Raw genomic sequence first — 27150 nt, 5'->3', positions numbered from 1 at the left:
AGCCCTTTCACCCTGTCACACACTCAGAACACAATTTGGGCATTAACATGTTTCTACTGCACTAAAAAATGGGACACACATCAAATGCCTGTAAATATTTGTTCTTAACTCACTTTATTTCACAATAAATGTTAATTTTATACCATTAAAACACTATATTTAATAATCTATGAGTTTCCATCAGCTGCAGCCTGGAAACTTATTAGTCCCAGAGAAACAACAAACAGGACCTTTTTGTGGAAAATTTAATGTAGTTTAATTTTGTACTGGGAAACATTTTTGCTAGCAGCTGCTGTTTTTGAGTTACTCATGAGAAACATAGAAAAGTGACTTTTAAACACACACCCTCCACACCCATGCTTACGTGCCAATGGTGGGGATTTTTAGTATGCGGCTCATGATACTCCCTCCTACAGTTGTACTAAAATTTGTGATTACACAATTTTTTCCCAGTGTTCCTTCACTGATGGACTACATGTAATTGGAAAGAGGATGCCTGTCACTTTTTGAACCTCCCTCAACTCCCACCCAATCTCTCTCTCTCTCTCTCTCTCTCTCTCTCTCTCTCTCTCTCTCTCTCTCTCTCCCTCCCTCCCTCCTTCCCTCTCTCCCTTTTTAGGCACTTTTATAAATTCTTTGTCTAACATTTACAGTAGTTTTTAGCCTTCATTTGTGGCTTTCACATAAACTACAAAAAATTATTAGTCATTTATCTCATGATCTAGGTGATATCCTTGTATATAAAAATGTGACGGTACTTACCTCAGATGGGTCTTCCCAGAAGTTTGCATTGTTATTTCCATAATATATTGTGAGTTTTTCATTCCAGAACTCTCCATTGATCTGGACATCATAAGTTGTTCCACCTGCTGTCAGTTGCTCTACTTGGAAATGTATATCAGCTCCATCCTCTTTTACCATATGCTGAGTCCATCCCTCTAACTGAGAACTACCAGGATTCTCAAGCCACAACGACTGTTTTGTTACACTACCTGAAACATATATAGGTATATGTTAACCATTGAACTTATCTATTTCAGTAGAGTGGTAAACGATGCATTTAATTACATTGATGTATGGCTCTCACTATATAAGCTTCTGAGACTCATTACAGCCCCTCATAATCAGGAAGCAAAAACTGATTTAAGCTGTGGGACAGAATGCTTTTGATTTATTATTCTCAATCAAATGACAAATTTTTCACCCATGCCTACCTAGGAGACCAGTATGGAAACGAGCTGTTACTGCATCCAAAAGACCATCACCATTAATATCCTTCCAAATTACACGATGGTAGGAGTAGTCTTGGTCCTGCATAAATAAACATTGTATAGTATCCAACTAGAATTTGCTGCAACACATACTAATAAAAACATAATGTTACATGCACTCCAGTTTCTTTAGACTTTCAAAGGCATTGAAATCTGTTAGCATTGTTGAACTGCCTGGGACCCTAATATCACTTTATGTGAAAATTTAAGTGCTTAAAATAGCTCTCTAACAACAATCACCTTAAATTAGTATGGTACATTATTTGTTTGTTATAGGTTTCATGCTATGTTTACAATAAATTTAACTTACGTCTAGGGAAGCAATGTTGTATGGCCCATCAAATGGCTCTGTACCAGTAAAGTAGATGTTCAAACAACCTTTGGTTTTGGTGGGCACAAGAAACCCAGATGTCCAAATTATTCCCTCGCGGCCCACTACTGAACCTGTAATTCAGAGAATGCAACTTGAAGTAGTTATGCTAATCATATGTAGTACGTCACAAATTTTATATTCATAAACAATACATTGGAACAATCCAATTATGAAGCCACGTAACGATGGACAGGAACTTACTGAATTGCTACTTGATAACATTCCATAATATTCTGAAAATTAAATAACAAGAATGACACAGTCGTGAATGACACAATGACACAATTGTATACGTATATTGTATATTACAAGAAAGGCGACTACATGGCTCTTCCTCTTCCACTACTCTTTTTTTTTTGGGAGGGCGGGGGCATTAGCCATCAGTTTGCTTTGATGTGATCCATCATAACTCCTTCTTCTGTGTTGATCTCTTCATCTCAGTGTATTACTTACATCCGACACTGTACATTATTTGTTGGATATATCCCAATCTCACCTCATCCTGAAGCTTTTACACACTACAGCTCTCTACAACACCATGGACATTATTTCCTGCTCAACTGCTGTTTTTTATCTTATACTTCTTGTAAGGAATTTATGTAACTTTGCACAGATTTCTACATGCTGCCTGTATACTTGTAAAGTTAAAACCTGACTGATAAGAATACTAGGGTTATACGGAAGTCAAGATCTTCTGGTAAATTATAGGAGAAGCTAAAAAGTATTCTTTCACTATACTTCTGAATATCTGAGAACTTTTAATTTCCAGAATCATGTGCATTGGCAACCTGTTATACACTTTTGTAGCAGAACTCCATTTCACGGTATGGTTAGCGGGGGAGGTTAGGGATATTCAAGTAGCAGCGTGGCATCCAGCTGAAGACTTTGCACCAGGCAACAGAGTCACTTGGAATTATTATCGTTCTAGATGAATCTATTCAATTTCTGTGAACTCCAGTTTATGGTCTGTAGTGCATAGAAAATCAGTACAAAAACCTTTAGATTTTACAATTTCCTGTAAAATATATGAGACGACCATCTTCCTTATTTGATATCCTTCTTCTGTTTTGGTGGATAAGTTACAGTCTGTTTTGACTGTTACCCCTTGTAATGTCAATGTTTTTTTTTTTTTTTTTTTTTTTTTTTTTAATATTGTATAAATAGCTGGTCAGCAGCTCTGTCTTTCAGGAACACTTACCTTTTAATGGCCTAATGACAATATCGGAAAGCACCTGGCCTTGAAACAGTGTTCTGGATATATTAAACATTTATGAAAAGTACACACTTGTGTTAGCTTGTCATTTATGCACATATGCAAGGAGTCTCTACCTGAATTGTAGTTTCTAATGTTTTATTTCTTTGTACTTTTGTTATTTTTAGCTTGTATTTTCTGTGCTTTATATTTGGATCCGTTTCTCTCCATTGGGCTCCTTTTCTTCCTTTGCTCACTATTTCATTGTTCTCTCTCAGATTTTTGTCTGTTGCATGCTTTAAGTGGATTTTTCTTTTTCCTTTTTCTTTAAATTTATTTTTATTTTTATTCTTTTGCTGGAGGATCTGGGAATCTTGTCACTGCCATTGTTCTCTCCACCTTCCACTTTGTTTGCTTTCACTGATTCATTCATTCAATCATTGCATATTCACATGTCTCACCAAGAAAGAGAAACTTCAGACTGAACCTGGACTCAACAATCAGAGATGGTGGTCATATGATTGTGAGTTACCTTTGCATGAGTATGTGTGTGTTTATGTTGTCTAATTCTGATGAAGTCCTTTTTGGCCAAAAGCGTAACTATTTGACAGTCCTTTTGATGTGCCCATCTATGACTCAGCATTTCCACTATGTGGTGAGTAGTACTCTATCTTTTTCATAATATTGTCATCATTCCCTCCTGGATTTTCCATTGTTTGACAAAAAAAATCCTTCATAAAAGAATGCGAGTAATAAAACCCCCCAAATTTCTAATACATTATCTCTTCTGCTTTATACCAGTCTAACTCTGGGTCTTAACATAAATAGCACAGTAACTAAAGACTGTGTGGGAGCAGCCTGATTAGCATTTTCATCCATTTTGTACTGATGTTGTAACAACGTGGTTTTTCTGTATACAAGTGCCTGATCATCTGTGAACGTTTCTTGTTGTTGTTGTTGTGGTCTTCAGTCCTGATACTGGTTTGATGCAGCTCTCCATGCTACTCTATCCTGTGCAAGCTGCTTCATCTCCCAGTGCGTACTGCAGCCTACACCCTTCTGAATTTATTTATTTATTTATTGTCCTCTGAATCAATACTCTACATGACATGCACATGGTGATGCACAAACATACATTTGATGTTGCACATTGTGATAATTTGCTGGCATGAAGTAATATACCAAAAGTTTACACAAACATGAGCTTACACACATATTTTCTGAGAAGTTATGGACACACAAATTTATGGACACACAAATTACATACTCAGTTACACATTTGTATTTTAATGATATATTCCTCTAACACATATACACCACAGTACCTGGTTGGATATTCTTTCTGCACTTAATTTGCTTAGTAGCAGATGATATAGATGCAAGATTTTTGCACATACTTGCATTAATGTTTTACTCTTTACAAAATTCTTTGCTGCAATTTGTTTCATGTTTCTTTCCACCCATGTGGAGCAGAAATTCACTTGCACTGTAGAAACAATGATCAAGTAGGAATGACTTTAATTTTTTATTAAATACAGTCGGGGACTTACTGTTTTTTATTTCTGATGGCAGGCTATTGTATATTTTAATGCCTTTGTTGAAGGGAGAGTTTTTAAAGGCAGAGGTGCCCATTTCTTTAACATGGAGTTCCATTTTCTGTCTAGTTCCATAGTCATGGACATTTATATTTTTATTAAATTTTGTAATATCACTTTTTACAAATTTGCATAGTTCTAGTATATACTGGCTGCCAGGGGGTAGGATGAGTAACTTTTGGAAGAGAGGCTTGCAGCTATCAGTTGGCTTTGCCTTGTTCATTATTGTTATAGCTCTCTTTTTGGTGAGGAGGATGTTTGGGCTATGTGTAGAGTCTCCCCAGAATATAATACCATACTGCATTACACTGTGGAATTGTGCATAGTAGGCTGTGTGAACAGTCTCTCGGCTTGTGCAGTATGCAAGGATTCGTAGGGCATAGCAAACTTGGTTTAGCTTACTATCAGTTTTGTTAATGTGTGTTTGCCATTTTAGATCATCCTGAATCCATAGGCCTAGAAATCTTGTTTCTGTATTTGGGGATATTTGGGAACCGTGTAATTTCATATCAGCAATAATTTTATTTGATCTTAGGTGGAAGTTTAGGTAAGTGGTTTTCTTTGTGTTAACTATGAGCTTGTTTTCCTCAAACCAATCACCAAGTTTGTCTGTATTTCCATTTATGGCCTCTTGGAGTTCATGTTCATTTTTGCTTGTTATGAGGATACTGGTATCATCTGCAATGAGTTTACTGGTGCTGGCATTGATGTTTGAGGGTAGGTCCTTTATGTAGACAAGGAAGAGCACTGGTCCAAGAATTGAGCCTTGGGGCACACCTTGCGTAATATTGCATATAGTCAGAGCAGTATGTTTCGATATGTCCTTGGTTGCTATGTTTTATTGACACTTTTTGTTTCCTATGTGTCAGGTATGAGCTGAACCAGTTTAGTGGGGTGCCTCTGATGCCATATGACTCCAGTTTGTTGAGAAGAATCTTGTGGTGTATGACATGAAATGCCTTGGACAGATCATCTGCTTTGTGTATTCATCTCTTGGTCTCCCTCTACGATTTTTACCCTCCACACTGCCCTTCAAACATTTCTTATGGAGCTAAAATCAGTGGCTGGCAGATCATTTACATATATATCATGAACATTGATAGTCCTACCACACTTCCTTGACATACACCAAATGCCACTTTCAATTTTGATGATGTCACCTCATTAAGAATGAAGCATTTGATTCTGTTAGCCAGGAAATCTTCAGGCCAAATACATACCTGTTCCAGTATTTCATAAGCATATATTTTATTCAACAGGTGATGTCAAACTGTACTAAAGATTTTCTGGAAGTCACGGAAGATGTGTGGGAATGCTGGTCCACAGTGAAAACTATGCATATAATGATGCAAATGAACGCACAAGGTTTATTTAACACTCAATTATTGTACATAAATACACAGAATGGATAGTGAACAAGTTTCAGTAACATGAGTGGTTAAAGAACACTACACATCAGTCATGAAAATCGAACTTCTGTACTGTCTCTATCAGTAACTATGCTTTACGATTGAAATAATCTCACAGCCATAAATGAAATCAATCTGATCTTTGTTATCAATAGGCTAGTGGATCTAATGTATGAGCATAGCAGGCTGAGTATCACGCAGCTGGTTCACACTAAGTTTCTTATAATCAGTTCATGATGAATTCAATTTGGTTCCTGCAAATTAGATTTTTTGTTCCCAGGAAAGTTGTGCCTGAGCACAAAATGTTTCCCTGACTCTACAACAAATTGATTCAGTGAAATAGGTATTTAGTTCTGTGAAACTGTCCTGTCACTCTTCTCAATAACTTTAAGGGTTGACCACTTTTTCCAGCCACTGTTCTATTAAGCTACAATATACTGCTGTTAAAAAAAGAAGCTGGATCTTCTACATATTCACTTAACAGTATTTCATTATGTCAATCAAGTGTATTCAGCTGTTTTTCAGCTTTGCGCTCACTAACTTTTATCTGTATCATTTTTGCAGCTAAGCAATGATTGAAAGTAGTGATATTTGGTGAAGCAATCTCAATCAACAGAATTTAGTATTTCGGCCTTCAGTTCAACATCTTTAATTTCAAAGGAAGGAAGATTTGAGTTTAACATACCATTGGTGACAAGGTCATTAGAGACAGAGCATGAGCTTGGATTATGGAAGGATGGGGAAAGAAACTGGCTGTGCCCCTTCAAGGGCAAGAGCAAGGCCTTAAGCAATTCTGGGAGATCATGGAAGATTTGAATCAGGATGGCCAGATGGGGATTTGAACTGTTGACCTCCAAAATGCAAAACCAGTGTGCTAAACACTGTGCAACCTCACCTGATTCTCTTTAATTTCAGTGTCTCAAGATCAACAAAAATCTGAACAGTTAACTATGATCCATTTGCTGATAGGTATGTTCTAAACTATTTATAAACTTTTTAAAATAATGTTGTATGTAAGTTACTGCTTTCAGATTCATTGAACACATCATTCATAGTTGCCCTTATGCTTGTTTTGACTTTGCTTCGTTTCTGTTTGCCACAAAGATTTGAATGCATTTTAATCTGCAGTGTAGTTCCCACTGATTTTATAGTAACTTTAAAGTATTTTTATTGAACCTCAGTCGGTTCTTCCCACCCATTGCCATCTTCCCCAGAAAAGACTAATCTAGCTCCTGGCCTGCAATTTGAACTATAAGTCATTGACTTGTTCTTTGCTATATCTCAATAGCTGTAGTCGGCTGCTCTGGCAGTTTATAATAATTTTCTTGTCATTCTTGTTTACTATAAATATTCTCCTACATTTATTTGTGTTTTGTTTCCCACTAGTGATCAGTGATGCTGCAACAGCCTAGGTGTTGCTGATTCCTGTCTCTATAGTCACTAAATCAAAATGTTCAGGGAAATTTGTTGCGAACAGGTCCAATATATTACAGTACCCTCGTAAGTTGGTAATTCAATCAACTAATTGAATTATTTTTATTAAAAAAATACATTTAGTGGAGTCTTGCATTAAACTTTGTCCTTGTCTAGATCTTGTGCATCTTCTATACTACATCTGACAGACTCAAACATTTCTCAATCACTTAGGCATGATGGGGGAAATTAAGGGTGATACTCTCCAAAATTTCTCTAAAATGGTCCACAGCTTCCATATTTGATACGGGTGAGCAATATGTAAATTTAAATACTCTTTTTGGCCCACCACTGATGCTTATATTCACCCAGATATTCTCGTATTCTGACTCTGTACACTTCTCATTAAACATTACCGAGTTCACGTAATGGTCATGCTACAATCATTCGTGCTTACATCTACATCTACATGGCTACTCTGCAAAACACACTTAAGTGCCTGGCAGAGGGTTTATTGAACCACCTTTACCATAATTTCATGTACTCCATTCTACACCGAATACATATGACCGACTCTTCATTCTGCTGTGTACTACTTATTGGCCTGACAAAGAGTTTTTTTTTCTAGATCCACATACATGCTCTGCAAGTCACCTGTTCCACGCACAAATAGAACAAGGAAAAAACAACTGTCTTTATGCCTCCACATGAGCCATAATTTCTCATACCTTATCTTTGTGGCCCTTACACGAAATGAATGTTGGCAGCAGTAGAATAATTCTGCAGTCAGTTTAAAATGGTGGTTCTCTAAATTTTCTCAATAGTGTTCCTTAAAAAGAATGCTGCCATCCCTCAGGATTCCCATTTGAGTTCCTAAAGCATCTCCGTAATACTAGCAGCCCACCTCTGAAATGCTTCGATGTCTTCCTTTAATCTGACCTAGTGCAGTATCAAGTATAGTGGCCTATATGTGGTCTCCTTGCAGATGAACCACACTTTTCCAAAACTCTCCCAATAAATCACAGTCCATCGTTTGCCTCCCCTACCACAATCCTTACTTGCTCTTTCCATTTCATATCACTTGGTAGTGTTATGCCCAGATATTGAAATGATCTGATGTGTCAAACAGGACACTATTAATGCTGTTTCTGAACATTAATGGTTTGTTTTTTTAACATAAAACAACCTCATAGGCACAAAACATGTACTGCGCTATTCCAGCGGTTGCTTTTTTATTGTTGACATATTCTGGTTTAAGCCTTACACCTAGATTCAGGCTAGACAAGAGGACATAATTCAGTTCTTGGGATGACGTTAATTATTATGAGCTGTGCTTCCATTTCATGAGCCACAGAGAATCTGTCTCCACTACCTCTGATAGCTGCTGAAGGCAGCTGACAGCTTTAGAATCAAGGTGGCAGGTCTCACTGGTGCCTGCATGATCTAATCCTTGCAGCTAGTTGTATCCAATACATTTGAAAGCTGCCAGTAAAGCCTTCTTAGAAACACTGATTCCACATTGGTTTTCTTCCTAACCTGTTTCCCTGACAGCCTCCAACATTTCCTTCTGTGCAAGCCTGAACCTTCCTTGGCAATCAAAGTCCCAAATGATGCATCTCACGATATCTCTTCATGGCTCACGTGGCTCAGCCTGTATACTAGAAACAGTTAACATTTCATACATAATGTTGTGGAATACAGGGATAGCAATGTGGGCAGTACTCAAACTCCAAGACTAATTACTGTCCATCATTTACTTTTTAGATGACGACTGGGCTGTGAACTACAGCATGCTGACACTGTCCAGCAATTGCTGGTCTCTGGTCATCCAGAGGTCACCTGAAGTGCCACAAGGCTTTAGCTGCAAGGAGCCTTGGGCAGAGACATCATTCAGTCTGTGGAGAGCTATCAAGAAAAGACAACAACAGAGCAACAGGGACAGGTGTAAGCAATAGGACAGAGTTGCAAGTTCGCTTGGGCAACAGTGGGACAGCCAGGTGGGGTCTGGGTTTAAGATAGTAACTAATGGATCTTGTTATCAAAGCATGAACAAATATTCTTGTTCCAGGTGGGCTGATGGTGACTGGCATCTTGGCTCCAGGGTAGGCTGTGCTGAAAAAACATGAGTAGATACTAAATGTCAAATGAGTGGTGCTTGATGAAAACATTGGTTGTGCAGTCATTTGCATTCCAATTGTTATTCTTCTTCAAGCTCAGGGCTTTCCTACTTACTGTTGTCCTAAAGGTTGGACTGCTGCAAATGCTTAAGTGTGTTTGGCTGAAATATATTTCAGTTATTGAAGATTTATTGAATTAGCCTCTTAGGTATGCACTTATATTATTGTTGTGTTTTAATGGGTGACCTTATATCTGATTGGTTGGCCTAGCATTTGAATTTGCTAGATCTGTCTATCTTGACTATATTCCAGCATAGTTTAGGCCTTTTTCTGGATTATAAGTTGTCTATTTCCAGCTGCCTTTGGTTAATTGGGATAATTAATATTAGCCTTAAGTGTTCCTGAGTCAGTTCGCATTTTCATTTAAACTGTGAATTTTTTCCTAAACTTGTGCATAACTACCCTATTCCACTGTTGTCCTCTCCAGCTTATACACTGAATCAATTGTAGGCTTGTTAGATTTGAGTGCAAGTAATCTTTCCTTTGTTTTTTATTACGCTCATACTCTCTGATTTGCTAGATTGTGTTATTAATAAATGGTTTTAAACTAGACAAGTATTTACGCCCCCACAATCCCCAGCTACTTACCACTCAAAAAGTGTCCTGTGCTACAACTGGCAGCACAATGTGGTTGTGTGTTGTAAGGGTGTGTTTTTAGTACATAAGATAATTGTGCTATTTTTGTGTCCTGCCACTCTTTTGTCATTGCTATTGCAGGGATGGTAGTTCGAGAAGTGACAGGAATGGCTACTTAACATGGTAACTCACCCTTACACAGCCATGTCATTTCCCATTTCTGATAAGTCTCTAACTGTCATCCCTGGAATAGTAACAGCAAAAGAGTGGAGCAACACTGAAATACCACAGTTATATTACATACGAACAACACACCCACACAACACACAATCACATTCTGCTACCAGTTGTGGCACAGTACATGTGAGTGATAAGTGGTTAGAGGATTGGGGCTGTAAATACTTGTCAAGTTTAGAAACATTTATTAATAATGTGATCCAGAAAAATCAGAGTGCATGAACACAATAAAAATGTTAGAAATTATTACCTGCATTAGGCTCCAAAAAATAGACACAGGCCCCCACATGTACTGACCCAAGTTGACCCAGAAGCTTTGCCAGGTATTGGGGAAGCCAGTCTGATTAGCATCACGGGAGCAGGAGAATGCAAGTAGTGCAAATGCTGCAGTACTGCTACACTGGCTGAAATCAATGGATTTATTAAGTTCTTGAAAGGTGAGGTTCCCTCCTGGTCATAGTTGAAGAGATTACACACCAGGGTAGCATGTAAGTTACATCAACTACATGATTTATGTTTCCTATGCAAGGGAAGGTAAACAGTGACATGCTGGAGAAGCTTCATGCAAAGGAGGCACAAACAGAGTTGGAGACTAAATGAAATGCTGTCAGCAACTTCATTACAAGGCAGCAGGGCAAAAATAAACACGGCGCAGGAAGATGGCCTTATCAAGATCAGAGGTTAGTGGGTCCTGGTGTAAGGGTGGTACAGTGGAGCTAACAGTTTTCTAGGTTCTTGCTGTACTCTACCCCAAATACTGCATAATTTGTATACTATATTTGGTGTTGCTCAACGAGCAGAAGGAAGTTTTTGGATTAGCGGATGTGGGAATCTTACAGATGTTGTATGCACACGTGAGAGTAAGTTTAGTTCAGGAAAAATGGCAAGTACAACTTAGTGTCTTTTGTACACTGAGCTAGAAACGGTATCAAATATTGTGGAAGGAACCAATCCATTGGAATGATCACATATCATATTTGCCCAACTACCTAAAATGTTAAAGGACTTGGAAACATTGGCCTATATGATTGAGGGCATTAGTTACGTGGACCTAGGCTGGGCAACAGGAAGTAAACTGGCTGGTGTCATAGGAAGAACAGAAGCTTCAAGAGGCCAAACAGAGTAGCTGTTTTGCCTGCAAAAGTCATGAACATGTTAGGCGTGATTGCCTGTGGGAAAAAGCAGGATGCCAGAGCAATCAGATGACAGTCTTGAAAGGGTACAACTCAAGTGCTCAGGTCAGTCCCTGTCCCAGGCAGTGGCAAGAGGCCATGTCAGCACAAGAAAACCTCGCTGCATTTGTGTGTTAATGGCATTAATAACAATCCACTTTGCACCCTGCTGGGCAATGATAGGTCAGTGACAGTTTTAGGTGAGCAAGGTTCATGGCCCATCATTCTTTGTATGGGTGTCCTGAGTTGAATCAGGAGTCTGCTTCCTACAACAAAGTAAACTCCATTTCATTGCATGTGTTAGGCTGTTAAAAGCCAAGCTTAAGATTCGCGTCTTCACATGGGTTATTAAGCTATGTGACACACAAGGTCCGTTGACTGAATTTATTTTAAGTTCTGGTGTTATTTAGATGACTGGATTAATACATAATTGGGGAATAGACTATGTTTCATTTTGATTCTGTAAAAACTGTATCTTCTCATTTTGTCAGCATAACAAACTGCTAAAGAATTCTATATAGTCGAAGAAAGGCATGGGCAGCATAGTATGAAAGATTTAAAGGTACTTATGAAGGAGATGTCTGACCAAGATGTCATCCCCCCTCCAAATATCTGTATTCAGCACTCATTTTCCTGGTACTGTGGCCACAAGGAAATCTAGACCGGCGGTGGATTATAGAGAGCTGAACAAAAAGGTAGTTCATCGCTCAATACCCTTACCCAATTTATGTACTTACTTTTGTTGGTTCGCTGATGCTCAGAATTTTACCACACTGTATCTCAACCAGATGTGACACCATTTTCTCTTAAATGAAGGGTTCAACCTATTGCAGCTTTTGCCATGGAATGGAATCTTTTTGAATTCAGTCATGTTCTGTTCAACCTTCCAATTGGTGCTGCAGTCCTTTCTCCATTGCTAGGTTTGTTATTCTTGGACATTATGTTTGTCTACAATTACTTAGATGACTATTTGTAGTAGCAACTGGGAAGAATATGTTTAACATTTAAGGGAAGTCATCACTAGACTACGTAAACTGTGATCAAACATAAAATGCATTAAGGTCAAGATTTCTTTTATGGAATTGTTCTTTTTGGGGTATATTATATTATAATAGCTGCTATAGCATGAGGAAACAACCTCATAACCGTAGTCAGTGCCGTTTCCAGCAGTTCACCAGTAGCCGAGGGAACTAACATTTACCCCGCCCATCTTTCAGGACATGTAGAACTAATTGTTATGGATGTTAAAGAATCTACTCAACTGACAGCATATAACGAACTATGTAATTCAATCCAGAGTTGAGTGTTTCCCACATAATCTTACAAAGGTTGTTGATGTCATGATGGAATGTACGTGGTATACCAACAGATAACAGACTGTGATACATAATGATGCAGGTCAAGAAGTTGGGAGTGAGGACAGACCCAGTGGAACACCAGAACTAACTTTTACTAAGAGGGAAAGTGTATTTCTATCTGACACAATCTGTCTTCTGTTGTTCAAGTGGGAGGCGATTGCTGCTAATGTAAATTTCTATACACTATAAAACTCCAGTTTTGTTAGTAAAATGTTAGAAGGAACATAGGCAAAAGTTTTACTTCAGTTGCTTCATCCTGGCCAAAAGCCAAACTGACTCTTACAGTGAAGTCATGTTTTTCAAAATAGTGCCATACCATATTAATTTGACAAGTTGAAATTTGTGATAGACATAGTCAAAGGCTTTGGTATAGCCATATAATATATCAACAGTATAATTTTTGTTGTTATTTAATTAATAAGTTCTTGTATTGCTTTCTCTGTGAAGAATTCTCTATGAAACACTAACTGAGAAGCAATGAATAAGTTCTGTTCAGAAAAATGTGTCAGAACTCTATTTGCATACACATCTACATCTATGATCAAATTCTGAAAACCACTGTGAAATGAATGGCAGTAGGTGTGTCCCATTGCACCACACATCTGCATTTTATCCCCATCCAATCATTTATTTTATTTTATTTACACGTCAGGTTCCATAGGACCAAATTGAGGATCAAATCTCCGAAACTACGGAAAGTGTAAGTGCATGAAATTACAACATAAAAGTAATAACAGATAAAAATAAAATGTTTATGAACCTGAAAAAAGTCAAGCCGTAAGTTTAAGTAAACACAGTTAATAATACAACAAGAATCAGCTTAATTTATCAAGGAACTCGTCAACAGTGTAGAAGGAGTTACCCATGAGGAAACTCTTTGGTTTCGATTTGAAAGCGCATGGATTACTACTAAGATTTTAATTCTAAGGATGCTTATTGAAAATGGATGTAGCATATACTGCACACCTTTCTGCACAAGAGTTAAGGAAGTCCGATCCAAATGCAGGTTTGATTTCTGCTGAATATTAAATGAGTGAATGCTGCTTGTTCTTGGGAATAAGCTAATATTGTTAACAAGAAATGACAGTAAGGGATATATTATTATTATGTGCGATTGGACCCATACGGATCACGCAAAGCTTTTCCGATTCAATTTTTTAATTCTCCAAACTTCTCTCATTCTTTCCCCATGAATTCTCTTTCTTTCCTCTGTCCATTTTGTCCCCTGTCTCTTGCAAACTTCATTCTCGGGTTGTACTTTCCAACTATTGATTTTTTGCCTGTATACATTTCTGTTTATAACTTCTGAAGAATTTATTTGTGCATTTGCTAGATCTGTTTTGGTTTCTTGTATCCAGGGTATGGTTTTCAATTTTTCAATGTATATTAAAATTTTGTGGGAGAGTCTGGGTGTTGGGATTCTGTGGATATGACCGTAAAATTTTAGACTTCTTTTCCGGATGTCTGCGGCGAGGTTAGATAATTTTTCTGTAGTTTTCCGAGACTGTAACCTGTATCCATCTTCCGTTCTTTTTGGGCCAAGAATCTTTCTGATAATTTTGTGTTCCTCTTTCAGGATGCCTTCCAGGTCGCCTATTCTATGGAGTGTGAGTGTTTCGCTGGCATATAGTGCTTCGGGCTTGATTACTGTATTGTAGTGTCGTATTTTTGAGTGAATGGAGAGACACTTTTTATTGTAGATGTTGTGGGTTTTCCAGTATGCTCTTTTCAGTTTTTGCAGTCGAACTTTTTGTGCAGTTTTCTCTCCCCCTGTGGGTTCTAGGACCTCGCCTAAGTATTTAAAGAATGGAACTCTCTCAATTTGTCCATATTTTGTAGTCAGTTTTTGAGTTTCAAATTTTGAGCAGATGAATTTGGTTTTTTGGAAGGAAATTTGTAGACCAACTTTTTCGGCGCATTCTTTGAGAATGTCTATCTGTTTAATTGCTGTGGTCTCGTTTTCTGCTAGAATGGCCACGTCGTCTGCAAATGCCAAGCATGAAATTTTAATACCATCTTTAGATCTTCCTAGTTGTATAGGCGTCCAGTAATTTTGATTCTTCAGTTCTTTTTCCCATTCTCGGATGACTTTGTCTAAGACAAGGTTGAAGAGGGGTGGAGACAAGCCATCACCTTGTCTGACGCCGGTTTTGATCAGGAAGGGCTCTGATATTTCACCCAGGAATTTTATCTTAGAAGTTGTGTTTGTGAGCGTTTCTTTGATAAGGTTTAGGGTTTTTGGATCGAGTCCTAGCTCCTCAAGGATAATAAAGAGAGATTGCCTATCAATTGAATCATAAGCCTTTGCGAAATCAACAAAGGAACAAATGATCGGACTGTTTCTGACTGCTTTGTATTTTAGTGTTGTCTTCAAATTGAAAATTTGTTCTGCACAGGATCGGTGAGGGCGAAAGCCAGCTTGGTATTCACCAATACTGTGTTCGAGTTGTTCTTGTGATCGTTGAAGAAGACAAGCTGAGAGGATTTTATAAGTGACTTGGAGAAGGGAGATTCCTCGATAGTTGTTTATATCTGCCATGTCTCCCTTTTTATGCAGTGGATGAATTAGGGCGCATTTCCAATCTTCTGGTAGTTTTTCTGTCTGCCAAATGTCTGTGATGATTTGAGTGAGTTCTTTGAGGGAATTTGGTCCAAGATTTTTAAGTAGTTCTGCAGTGATATTATCTTCTCCGGATGCCTTGTTGTTTTTCAGTCTATGAATATGTCTTTGGATCTCCTCTAGTGTAGGTGGTGGGGATTCTGGATTTGTGTAGATAGCAGTTTCTTGAGGGAATCTTGAAGAAGGTTCAGGGCAATTGAGGAGTCCGGAAAAGTATCTTGCCAGCTCCTCACAATTTTCCCGATTTGTGAGCGCTAGTTTTCCATCTGGTTTTCTGAAACATAAATTTCGTGAGCCGCATCCATTGATTCTCCCAGCAAAGGTCTTATAGAAGTCTCGTACATTATAGTTCCGGAAATTTTCTTCAATAGACTCACACTGTTCCTTGAGGTACTTCCTCTTGACTTGTCTGATTGTTTTTGCCACTTGTCTTCTGGTGTTGTGGAAGTGATCTAGATTTTCTGGGGATTTTTTACTGTTATACTTCAGAAAGGCTTTCTTTCTTTCTTCCAGCGCTTTTTCACATCCAGAGTCCCACCAGGGGTGTTTTGTGTTCTTTTTCAATGGGATCAGTTCTTTTGCCTTCTTTGTAATTTTTGTTCGAAATTTTTCCCAAGAGTCAGCTGGTTCCTTTTCCCACTCCTCCTTCAGATTGGTTTCTTTGATTGTTCGTGTGTCAAATTTCATCATGTGTGTTTTCTTCGGATAGAATTTTTTTGGGGTGAATTTCACTTTAATGCGTGTTAAGTAGTGGTCTGAGTCAATGTTCGCCCCTCTGCGGACTTGGACATCATGGATCTCTTTCTGTACGAAATAGGAGATGGCAATTGGTCAATCTGATATTCGCCGATCTCTTGTATGGGGGACCTCCAGGTCTTTTGTTTTCTAGGTTTTTTTTCTCAAAGATGTAGACATTATTTTTAGATTATTTTGTTGGCATAGTTCAATAAATCTCAGTCCGTTTCTGTTGGTGAATCTGTGTGCTGGATATTTTCCTACAGTTTTTTGGTGTTCTTTCTCTCTGCCAATTTGTGCATTGAAATCTCCCATTAAGATTTTGATATCATCCCGGGGAATTTTGGCCATGACATCTTCAAGTTTAGTACAGAATTTTTCAGTTAGTAGTTGGCGTTTTTTGTTGTCTATGTTTGTGGGTGCATGAACATTTATCAATGTGTATTTCTTGTTGGCGCACTGGATACACATGGTCATGAGGCGATTATTTATGGAAGAGACCTCTCTAATTGAGCCTAATATATTTCTGTGCACCGCAAATGCCATGCCCAGGAGTGGCGTACCATTGGCAATTCGTTTGTCAGTCTTGCTCTTGAAGATGCGATAGTTTCCATAGTCTATTGTATTTTCATCCGTGAATCTAGTTTCTTGTAACGCTAAGATCTTAATTTTTTGTTGGTCTAGCTCTGTTACTAAGTTGTGTAATTTTCCAGGTTGAATTAGGGTCTGAATGTTAAAGGTACCAATGTACATGGGAACCTTGGGACGAAGTTTGCTTGAGAACTCTGATCGTGATGGCCCGGGTTCCCCAGAATCCAAAAACTCAGTTGTCGTCTGTCGACGAGTGGATTGGTTACCACCTGGGGTAGTTCTGTCATTACTCTCACGAATCATGATAGCTTGTAAGTTTTGGTCCAGTGTTTCCACTGGGTGTTTAGAACCAGGGATTGTCAGTTCCTGGAGCATATAATACAGCCGCACCTACTAGATGGACAGACGCTGACCTCGCTGCCACTCGACTCGAGTACAGACGCATTGAGGATTTGGAATGTGAGATTTTTTTTCAAGGTTTTCTCCTATAGATCTGCCGTGTTCTGTGTTAACAGGGTCACCTCGTGTAGGATGTGGCTCTTCACCACGCACGGACGGTCTTGGGCGTAGCTTCCTCAGAGGCAAAGGTCTTGCATACCTCCTCAGCTCATCCCTGGGGTGGTGAGGACCAGTGCTGAGTCAACCCCAAGCAAAGGTGCTACCTCTACCAACCACCTTGATATATATATATATTTATTTATTTATTTTGAGACGCCAATGTTAAAATACCCAGACTTGTTAACAGGGGTCAAAAAGAGGTTTATAAGCTTACACCACTTATTGCCCGAGCTGCCCATTTCTGAGCCAAAAATATCCTTTTAGAATGGGAAGAGTTACCCCAAAATGTAATACCATATGACATAAGCGAATAAAAATAAGCAAAATAGACTAATTTTCGTGTCAAATGATCTCCCACTTCAGATACCGTTCAAATAGTAAAAAAGGCAGCATTAAATCTTTGAACGAGATCCTGAACGTGGGCTTTCCACAACAGCTTACTATCTATCTGTACACCTGGAAATTTGAACTGTTCAGTTTCACTAATCATATACCCATTCTGTGAAATTAAAACATCAGGTTTTGTTGAACTGTGTGTTAGAAACTGTAAAAACTGAGTCTTACTGCGATTTTGTGTTAGTTTATTTTCTACAAGCCAAGAACTTATGTCATAAACTGCAGTGTTTGAAACCGAGCCAGTGTTGCATACAACATCCTTTACAACCAAGCTAGTGTTGTCAGCAAATAGAAATATTTTAGAGTTATCCGTAATACTAGAGGGCATATCATTTATATAAATAAGGAACAGGAGTGGCCCCAACACTGATCCCTGGGGCACCCTCCACTTGACTGTACCCCACTTAGACCCCACATCACAGCCATTCTCAACATTATGAATAATGACCTTTTGCTGTTTGTTGCTAAAGTAAGAGGTGAACCAATTGTGAGCTACTCTTCATATTCCTTAATGGCCCAAATTCAGGAGCAGTATTTTGTGATCAACATAATCAAACGCCTTAGTTAAATCAAAAAATATGCCTAGAGTTTTAAACCTTTTGTTTAAGCCATACAGTACCTCACAGAGAAAAGAGAATATACCATTTTCAGTTGTTAAATGACTTCTAAAGCCGAACTGTACACTTGATAGCAAATTGTATGATATAAAATGATCAATTATCCTTAAGTTTAGCAAACACTGATGGCATAGAAATAGGTCTAAAATTGTCTACATTATCCCTTTCCTCCTTTTTATAAAGCAGCTTTACATTTACATACATGTGAAGAAGAATGACTGCTTGAACTCCTCTGTGTTTACTGTAATTAATCTAACCTTGTTTTCAAGGTCTGTACAGGAGAAAAACAAGCGAAGTGTAGCACATTTCTACACACCACACTCAATACTGATTCTTAAAACTTCGTAAGTGGAGTCATTGACATATATCTTCAAGCTGATGCCAGTTCAAGTTTTTCTAGAGTTCTGTGATCCTCCCCCATTTACCAATCAAATCTACAACTATTTGTGCTAGTTTTCCTCATACGCCTTCAATATACTCTGTTACTCCTGTCTGGGATAGGTCTCACATACTTGAGCAATATTCTACGTAGGTTTTCATGAGTGTTTTGGAGACAATCTCATTTGCAGTCTAACTGCATTTTTCCAGTATGCTACTAATGAACCAAAGTCCCCTACCTGCTTTATTTATGACTGAGCCTTAGTGATCATTATATATCATATCTGCATAAATTTGTACACCCAAGTATGATGCAAAGTTTTTATAAAAGGAATTTGATGTACCTTCACTCATGATGAGGGCGATTTCAGAGATCGTGCGCCCGTACAGTTCACAGGCCCGCTTAGAGAGGCCACCTGGGTTGGCCTCCTGGCATGCTCCAGTGAGCCGCCAAAGAAACAATACTATTTAAGTGATTGCAAATGAGCATTCAGCCTGTTCTCTAAGCTGTATTCCTGTAGTTCGTTCTATGTGTTCAGTACTACACACAACCTGTATTTCACCGTATCTTATGTATTACTGTATAAAGTACTATGTTCCATAAATAGTGTTTGTCCTTGCTACAGCAAACTTGGTGACAAGTGAAGGTTCATCATAATTAAAGAAAAACATTTTTGGTACAAATTTTTTTATTGTTCCTAAAAATATCTGACTTAAAATGTACGCATTTTTTCATGTGTTTCATCCGATTCTGGGAATATTTTTTTCTCTATTCTGATGCTATAGTTCAATTCTTTTATCTTGGCGGCTCGCGCATGCCCGCCCAGACGCGGGAGATTGCTGCGTTGCCAGTTGCACACGACGCACGCGCCAATAGAAGCAGCGCCATAGTATAGCATAGTTCGCAAGCTTACGTTTAGGGGGGAGCGCGCAGTTCATGAAGTAAAGCCACCACGGCCGCATTAACCCTTTCGCTGCTACAAAGACGTGCTCCCTGCATTCCGCGCTGTGCGCGATTTTGTCACTGCGCTGCTCACCTGTGCAGACCCATTGTGTTCCGACTGCTTTGACACTCTTATCAATTGATTCCACAAAAACTATTTGGCCCAAAAATTAGATTTTTACACATCTTCTTGACTGATACCTTCCCCCCATAAATGACTTGATTTTGTTTCGATGTTCAACGCAGTTATTATGCAGCAATAAGTATAGTAGACCATTGCACGAAATTTTGAAGAGTTTGCAGAGGTAAAAGTCCATAGAGTATACTTTCCGTATGGTCGATTTTAGTTGCCACAATGTTGAGAATGAAATGTGGACAAGATACCTAAATTTCATATAAAACTTACTGTATAACAATAGCTCATTTAAGTACCACATAGGTGTCGTATGTAATATTGAGAAATATTCCGTCTTTCGCAACTGTAACAAAAGTTTTATGTACACTGAGCACGTTTGGCTTTATTTTAAAGCACTTCAATCAATCAAAAGGAAGTAGACAAAATACATTAAACAAAACTGTGGACTTACAAAAACATTAGGACTTGAATATACCGCCTATCAGTGAAGTGCTCTGAGCTATGTCAAATGTAATTTTTGTGTGTGGCACACACAAACATCATTTATTTGCTAAAACACTGATTTGCCAACACAAACGTTGAATATTGTGTTACCGCAGCACAAAACTACGAAAAGTGACTTGGCAATGGAGGAGACAAAATACTGTCCACTGAAGATGCTTCAAAAGAGAGAAACGCATCTGGTCTAAATAAGCCCCTTATTACAGTTGCAGAAGAGGAATATATTTCAGTACCATTGGTAAAACTGCGACTGTGGAACAAAAACAAGAAAGAGAACATGAGTACCATTGTGTATGTGCCATACCTTTCCTCGATTGAAATGCTTTAAAATAAAGCCAAACGCGTCCGGTGTAAATAATACTTTTATTACAGTTGCGAAAGACAGAATATTTCTCAATATTACATACGACACCTATGTCGTACTTAAATTAAATGAGATATTGTTATACAGTAAATTTTATATGAAATTTAGGTATGTTGTCCACATTTCACTCTTAACATTGTGGCAACTAAAATCGACCATACGGAAAGTATACGCTATGGACTTCTACCTCTGCAAACTCTTCAAAATTTCGTGCAATGGTTTACTACATTTAATGCTGCATAATAACTACGTTGAACATCGAAACAAAATTGAGTAATTTATGGGGGGAAGGTATCAGTCAAGAAGACGTGTAAAAATCAAATTTTTGGGCCAAATAGTTTTTGTGAAATCGAATGATAAGTGTGTCAAAGCAGTGGGAACACCATGTGTCTGCACAGGCGAGCAGTGCAGTGATGACAAAATCGCGCACAGCGCGGAATGCGGCGAGCACGTGTCTGCAGCAGCGAAGGGGTTAATGAAGAGACAAAGCACTAGAAATTCCAAAAAATTCAATTCAAACGAATATAATCCGTGACGTAAGGCACTTCAATGTTGTTTTTAAATAATGGAAATATTATGCACCACACAAGGTTTGAACTCATAACCTTTCGCTTAGCACCCCAACACCTTAGCCGTTACGCTAACGCACCTCGTCTGACTACCTGATGCCATGAGGACTGTAACACGCCACGCAAAATACTGACAAACACTGATGGTATGACTATGAATTACTCACGTTTCGTCGAAGTACAATAGGAAATAAACAATTACCACTGTTCTTCATTGTGAAAGAGCGGTTCGTGAGATTGATACAAACACCTTTCCTTGCTATCGCCTGAATTAGGAGTCTTATTGCTTGTTTCGTTTAATTAATTAATAGAATATGAAGCAATTGGTATAAATAATACTTTTTCCAAACTTTCAATAAAAGAATGTCTGCTATCAAGACATTGCTTTTGTTGTATTACTTTATTTATGACTGAACGTTTCTAAAACTGAAGACACTCGTCCATGCTCTGCACTGCAGTCGAGATGTGGCAACGTCATTCTCTGTTCATTGGCTGACTGTGTTTTGTGACGTCAGATGCGCAGAACGAACCTAAACTCGGCCGCCAACATAAATGACGCGCACTTTAGTAACATCAAACATGATTTTGGAAGGACCTAACAGCTCCTTGACATGGAAATCACTACCCATGTATTTTTGATTGACTTAAGGAAACCCAAAGAAGTCAACAGTCCATCAGTCAGATGAAATATTAAACTGATATATTCTTCATGAAATAAAAATAGTCTGACATGCTGTGTGACAGCTGGCACTGTCATGATGAAGAATGGTGTAAATTTTTGCTTATTTTTTTATGATGTCATTGAAGACTTGTGACAAACAAATTGTTCACCATTAACTGTTATTCGATACTTCTAGGCAACTGTTGCGATATATTCAGTGTACTGCTAACTGAAGAAATAATTTTTCATTTTTTTGGAAGTACTTTGTGAATCAATAACTATCGGTGGTTTCAGTTAACCTTAGTAACCAGCTGATATAAATATATTTATACCAATTTTTTCTCTTCTCACAATTTTATATACAGACTTTGCATTTCCTCTGCTGACATTTTTCATTATTTCCTTACACTAAGTGACATGAAGTTCTGTTTGAGTTTCAGTCGAACACTGTGTAATCCAACAGAGCATGATCTGTTTCACAGTTAAGATTCACACATCAACCACATTCCAGAGCCTAGGGATACCTCTGTCTCACAGTAATTCACAAGCCAATCCACTTCAACCATGAAGTACACAGCACGTGTGTTTTTTGTGACAACAACTGATTCTGGTCGATTTCGTGAAATTCATCACTGACAGAAACACTACCACAGTGTAAACCTGTAAAATTATTAATAGTCTTCTCTGAAGCTGAATCAATTGATTTGAGGCATTGTCACTGAGTAAGGTGAGTGCAAAAATTATAAAAAGTTGTTAAACAAAAACTTCCATTTTTTCGTGGCAGTCTTTGTTTAAACTCATACTGGAAACAAATTATTCAGTTCATTTGTGCTATTCTACTGTTTTATCAAAAACAAATGACAATAACAATAGTAATGTCACACCTCAATAGTGGTCATTTGTAAAAAACATAAAAAGGCAATCCGCATATTTGTATAAGTTCACTGATTTGAATTATGACTCAATAACTTGATTGCCACTGTAGATGTCTCCATAAAACTACAGTTACAAACCCTACTCACCAGACACAAACCATCCAGTCTATTGGTTTTCACTCATTTGTCATCCAGTTTAGTTTTTATGTTCCATACATAATTTTGCTCGATAGATTGTAATGATGCGGAATGAGTCTGTGGCACCGATGAGGTCGACACCGGTATCGATCTGAGTATCGTCTTCGAACTAAGCTAAACATTATCTTCGTGCAGTTCTGCCATCCAGTTCTTTGTAAGCCTTGCTTGTGTAAAGAGGTGAATAAATGAACTATTGCAAAATGGGAGTATTGTTTGGTGTAACCGAACCGAACTTCTCCCTCAAGTCTTTACATTCACATCACAAAATAAGGAGTTGTCAGATTTTACTTTTCTGTCCGTCAGACATTTCACATCACTGGGAAAGTGATCAAAAATATTTGTTACAGCACTGTGCATCCCTTGTTGTGCTAAAGACAACCTATTCTAATCAATATGGATATTTCAAAATTTTGAAGTTTCCACCTTATTTATTATTTATTTCCTCGCCACGAGTTACACCCATAATTGGTGTAATACCACTAGATGTGCAGAACTGAATAGTTGTGTCTTTTTAAAATTGAAGGTGGACCATTCACACAAAACCAGTCAATGATACTTTTAAGAACTTTGTTTACTATTTCGTTTTTGTGCGTATGTTTGGATTGATTACAATAATAGTATCATCTGCAAAAATAACAAATTCTGCTTGTTGTATATTAGATGGAAGATCATTTTCATATATGAGGAACAACAGTGGATCTAAGATTGAGTCTTGGGGAACCCCACATGAGGCTTCTCCCCAGTCATAATTATATACCCAGAATTGGTTGAATTATTAAGCACAACTTTCTGCAATAATTTGGTTAGAAGTGACATTATCCATTGGCTGGCTATACCATCAATACCATGAAACTTAAATTTATCTAGGAGAAAATTGTTATGTATAAGTACACAGATTTTGCACAAATACTTTAAGTTTCTACATTAAACAGACTCCTTCATTAAGATGAAAACTATAACTGTTAACTCACTACAGCTGATTTTTTTCTCTCATATCAGTGCATAAACAAAATTATAAGTATGTAAGTTGAATATATAAATCAGGTATTTTATCAGATCACTTATTTAGTAGAGGGAAAAAGTTTTAATCTATTTGTGAAGTTTATTCGTAATGTGCTGTAAGCGTAACAGAATTAAATATTTTTGTTCTTAAAAGAAAAATGGGCAAATCCCTTACAGTGAATGCTATTAAAATCTACTCACTGTTCATGTAGTAGAGATCATTTGGCCAATAGTTCTCTTGATCTATCCTTGTTGGCACCCAGCTGTCAACACTATCAAGCTGACTTCCAGGAGATTTTATATAGTAAATATAATCTTTCTGTAAACAAATAAACATAAAATTTTTAGGTTCAGCGTAAAAATAAATGTCCATTAAAATGAACTGCAAATTAATCCAAGTATACTGAGATTTAACCAACATTAGAAATCATCAGAAGTAAAAAAAATAATAAGAATAAAAATCAGACCATCACTGTTGTTACACATCTTTAAATTTGGTGCATGTGGGAATACTTGACATTTAAAGAATAATCTTGGTTTAATTATGAGCACTCTGGTTTACAGAAATATATGAAAACTGGAACTACTGTAGATAAATTGCATAAACAGTTTTAAAGGGAACTTTATGCACAATCAAATAGCTTATTAATTTATATCTATCCTAGATAGAATAATTTAACGGTGGCCATTTCAAAAGGTAGATATACATGGTGTATCAAAAAGGATGGCACAAATGTACATGGCTGAAAGTACAAGAAAGTAGAAGCACAAATGTCCCAATAAACATGGGTCCACAAACGAGCCACTTGCAAGAGAACATGACTGTGTGGCTCCACGCCACCACTGACGTCATTGTAAACATTGTCCTAGTTAGTACACATTAATTTGAAATTCAGACTTTACTATTGCGTTGTACATCGCAATTAGTTCACAATTCACGTATAGGGTACCTGTTAAGGGAGGTGTTCAAAGTGTTTTCCTTTCATCCTTCTGGATGCAATACTGTACTCGTCTCTGCAATGAATTTCGAATCCTTTTGAAAACCCCTGGATCATTCTGGAATTCTTGACAAGCAAGTACAACTCTCTGTTCCAGTTCTTTAACCATGTTAATGGGTGTGCTGTACACTTTGCTTTTGAGATGACCCAAGACAAAAATCCAAAGGATTTAGAACAGGTGATCTTGGAGGCCAATGTACAGGTCTGCCTTGACCTACCCATCTTTGGCCAATCTGCATGTTAGATGCCATCTTACACCAGCAGCAAAATGTGCAGAGCTCCATCATGCATGACCACATACTCTGACATTGCTGAAGGGGAACATCCTCAAGCAATTTTGTAAGCTAAGGTACCTCCATCCATAAAGTTGTGGTGGAAGAATGTGTGGACCAATGAGTTGATCGCCTAATACTCCTAACCACATATTCAGTGAGAAATGTTGCTGATGTGGTGACTTATGAACAGGATGTGGGTTTATTTCACACCACAAATGTGAATTATTATAGTTAAACACACCATCGTGTGTGAATCCTGCTTCATCTGCAAATAAAATGTTACACGCGAAATGAGGGTTGACTACAGCCTGCTGTTGCAGCCACTGTCAAAAAATCGTTCTAGGAACAAAGTCTACATCATTGAGACATTGAACTCGTTGGACGTGGTAAGGGTACAGTAAGTTGTGATGTAAAATTCTCCATTCACAACTGTTGCTTGGTACAGGCACTTGTGTGGCAATTCTTCTCATCGAGGTTCCTGGAGAGCACTGTACTGTTTCCAACACCATATCCTGAACCTCAGGCCAAATGCGAACAGACCTACCTCCTGCTCTGCCATGTGCAAAACCTGTGTTCTCTCAGGCGCCGATGGACCCCGTGTAAATGTACGACTTTCTGGGTGTCTTCGATCAGGATATGTTTCTTGGTACAAGCATGCAGACTCCCGTGCATTGTCATTAGCCCTACCATACATGAAATGCATGTCCACATACCCTTCGTTAGTGTACGGTTCCACTGTAACTACAACACAGCACACGTGGCACTCCTCAGATGTGACTGATACCTTTTGAGACTGTGTACTGTATCTGTCCTGTGCAGTCTGTGTGTATGGTGTGATTCCAACTCCACCTCTGAGCAATGTTCTGTTGTGTAAACAGCGAACATAGGATGGCCCCAAATGCGCAAGGGGCAAACCGGACAATGTTACAAACAATGCCGTCAGTAGCGGCGTGGAACCATATAGTCGTGATATCGCAAGCGGCTCGTTTGCGGACCCCTGTTTACTGGGACATTTGTGCTTCTATTATCGTGTATTTTCAGCCAGACCCGAAATCTTGGTTGTTATAACAGACTGATCCACAGCACAACCCAAGGTCTAGGATAGGTTGAAATGTGGCAGTTTGGTTGTGAGCTGCCAAACCCCATGAATGTGAAAGTCAAATAAAATGTGTGATAAAAATATTTACCAGGAAGCCAATGTTTACAGCCATGTGATATTGAAAAATACAAGGGGGTCCAGTACTACTCTTATATGTCCCATACAGCTACATATTAGCCACAATGATTGTAGAACTAATACTGCACATGGTGGAGTGGCAATTTATGCAGAAGAAAATCTAAATTTGCAGAATTCAGTGACAGACCTAAGCAAGTACTCCACTGAAAGTGCATTTGAAGCACCAGCTGTAATACTGCACTCACAAAACGTATCACTGCTTCTGTGTACCATACAACAGCCTCTGATAAGGAAGTTCTTATAGATGAGCTAAATGCATTGATCAAGTTGTTCACTAAACACAAAAATCACAAATTCTGTATTGCAGGAGACTTTAACATAGACATATGTGAAAGCAAAACAAATGTAAATCACAAGATTAACTGTCTAAAAGCACTAAACTGTTACTATGTAAATGAAAAGCCTACTAGATTACATGCATGCCTTGAAAATGTTATTAGGAATGTAAATAGAGATCAACTAATGTACTGTAAGATTACGCTACAGTTATTTGATCGTGACTGGATATGCCTCAGAACAGGCATTGTGAACCCTGAGGGTACTAAACAGTTAGTCACATACGGAATGTTAAATGAGGGCAATATGGAGCCATTGAAACATGAACTGAAGGTGGTAGATTGGCCAAATATACTGCCACATAAGATAACACTGATGATTGTTTCTCTTTGTTTTTATCTATAATTAAAAATGCAATAGATGGGCATTATCCACTAATAACAAAAA

The 27150-nt window shown here is 38.1% G+C and overlaps 1 protein-coding gene across 1 annotated transcript in view; it reads right to left on the bottom strand.

Annotated features, from left to right (window-relative positions):
- LOC124595284 overlaps positions 1-27150 on the bottom strand; it is a 72599-nt gene that overhangs the window by 34894 nt on the left and 10555 nt on the right. Inside the window, exons 2-5 of the mRNA XM_047133968.1 lie at positions 24119-24236; positions 1582-1715; positions 1215-1311; positions 763-992 (exon numbers count right to left, since the gene is read on the bottom strand). Coding sequence (XP_046989924.1) covers positions 763-992; positions 1215-1311; positions 1582-1715; positions 24119-24236 — 579 coding nt within the window. The remainder of the gene's footprint in view (positions 1-762; positions 993-1214; positions 1312-1581; positions 1716-24118; positions 24237-27150) is intronic.

The sequence above is a fragment of the Schistocerca americana genome, chromosome 2, assembly GCF_021461395.2.
Source record: "Schistocerca americana isolate TAMUIC-IGC-003095 chromosome 2, iqSchAmer2.1, whole genome shotgun sequence".
NCBI lineage: Eukaryota > Metazoa > Arthropoda > Insecta > Orthoptera > Acrididae > Schistocerca > Schistocerca americana.
The sequence above is the reverse complement of the archived record's forward strand: the minus strand, read 5'-3'. Positions and strand labels throughout refer to the sequence as shown.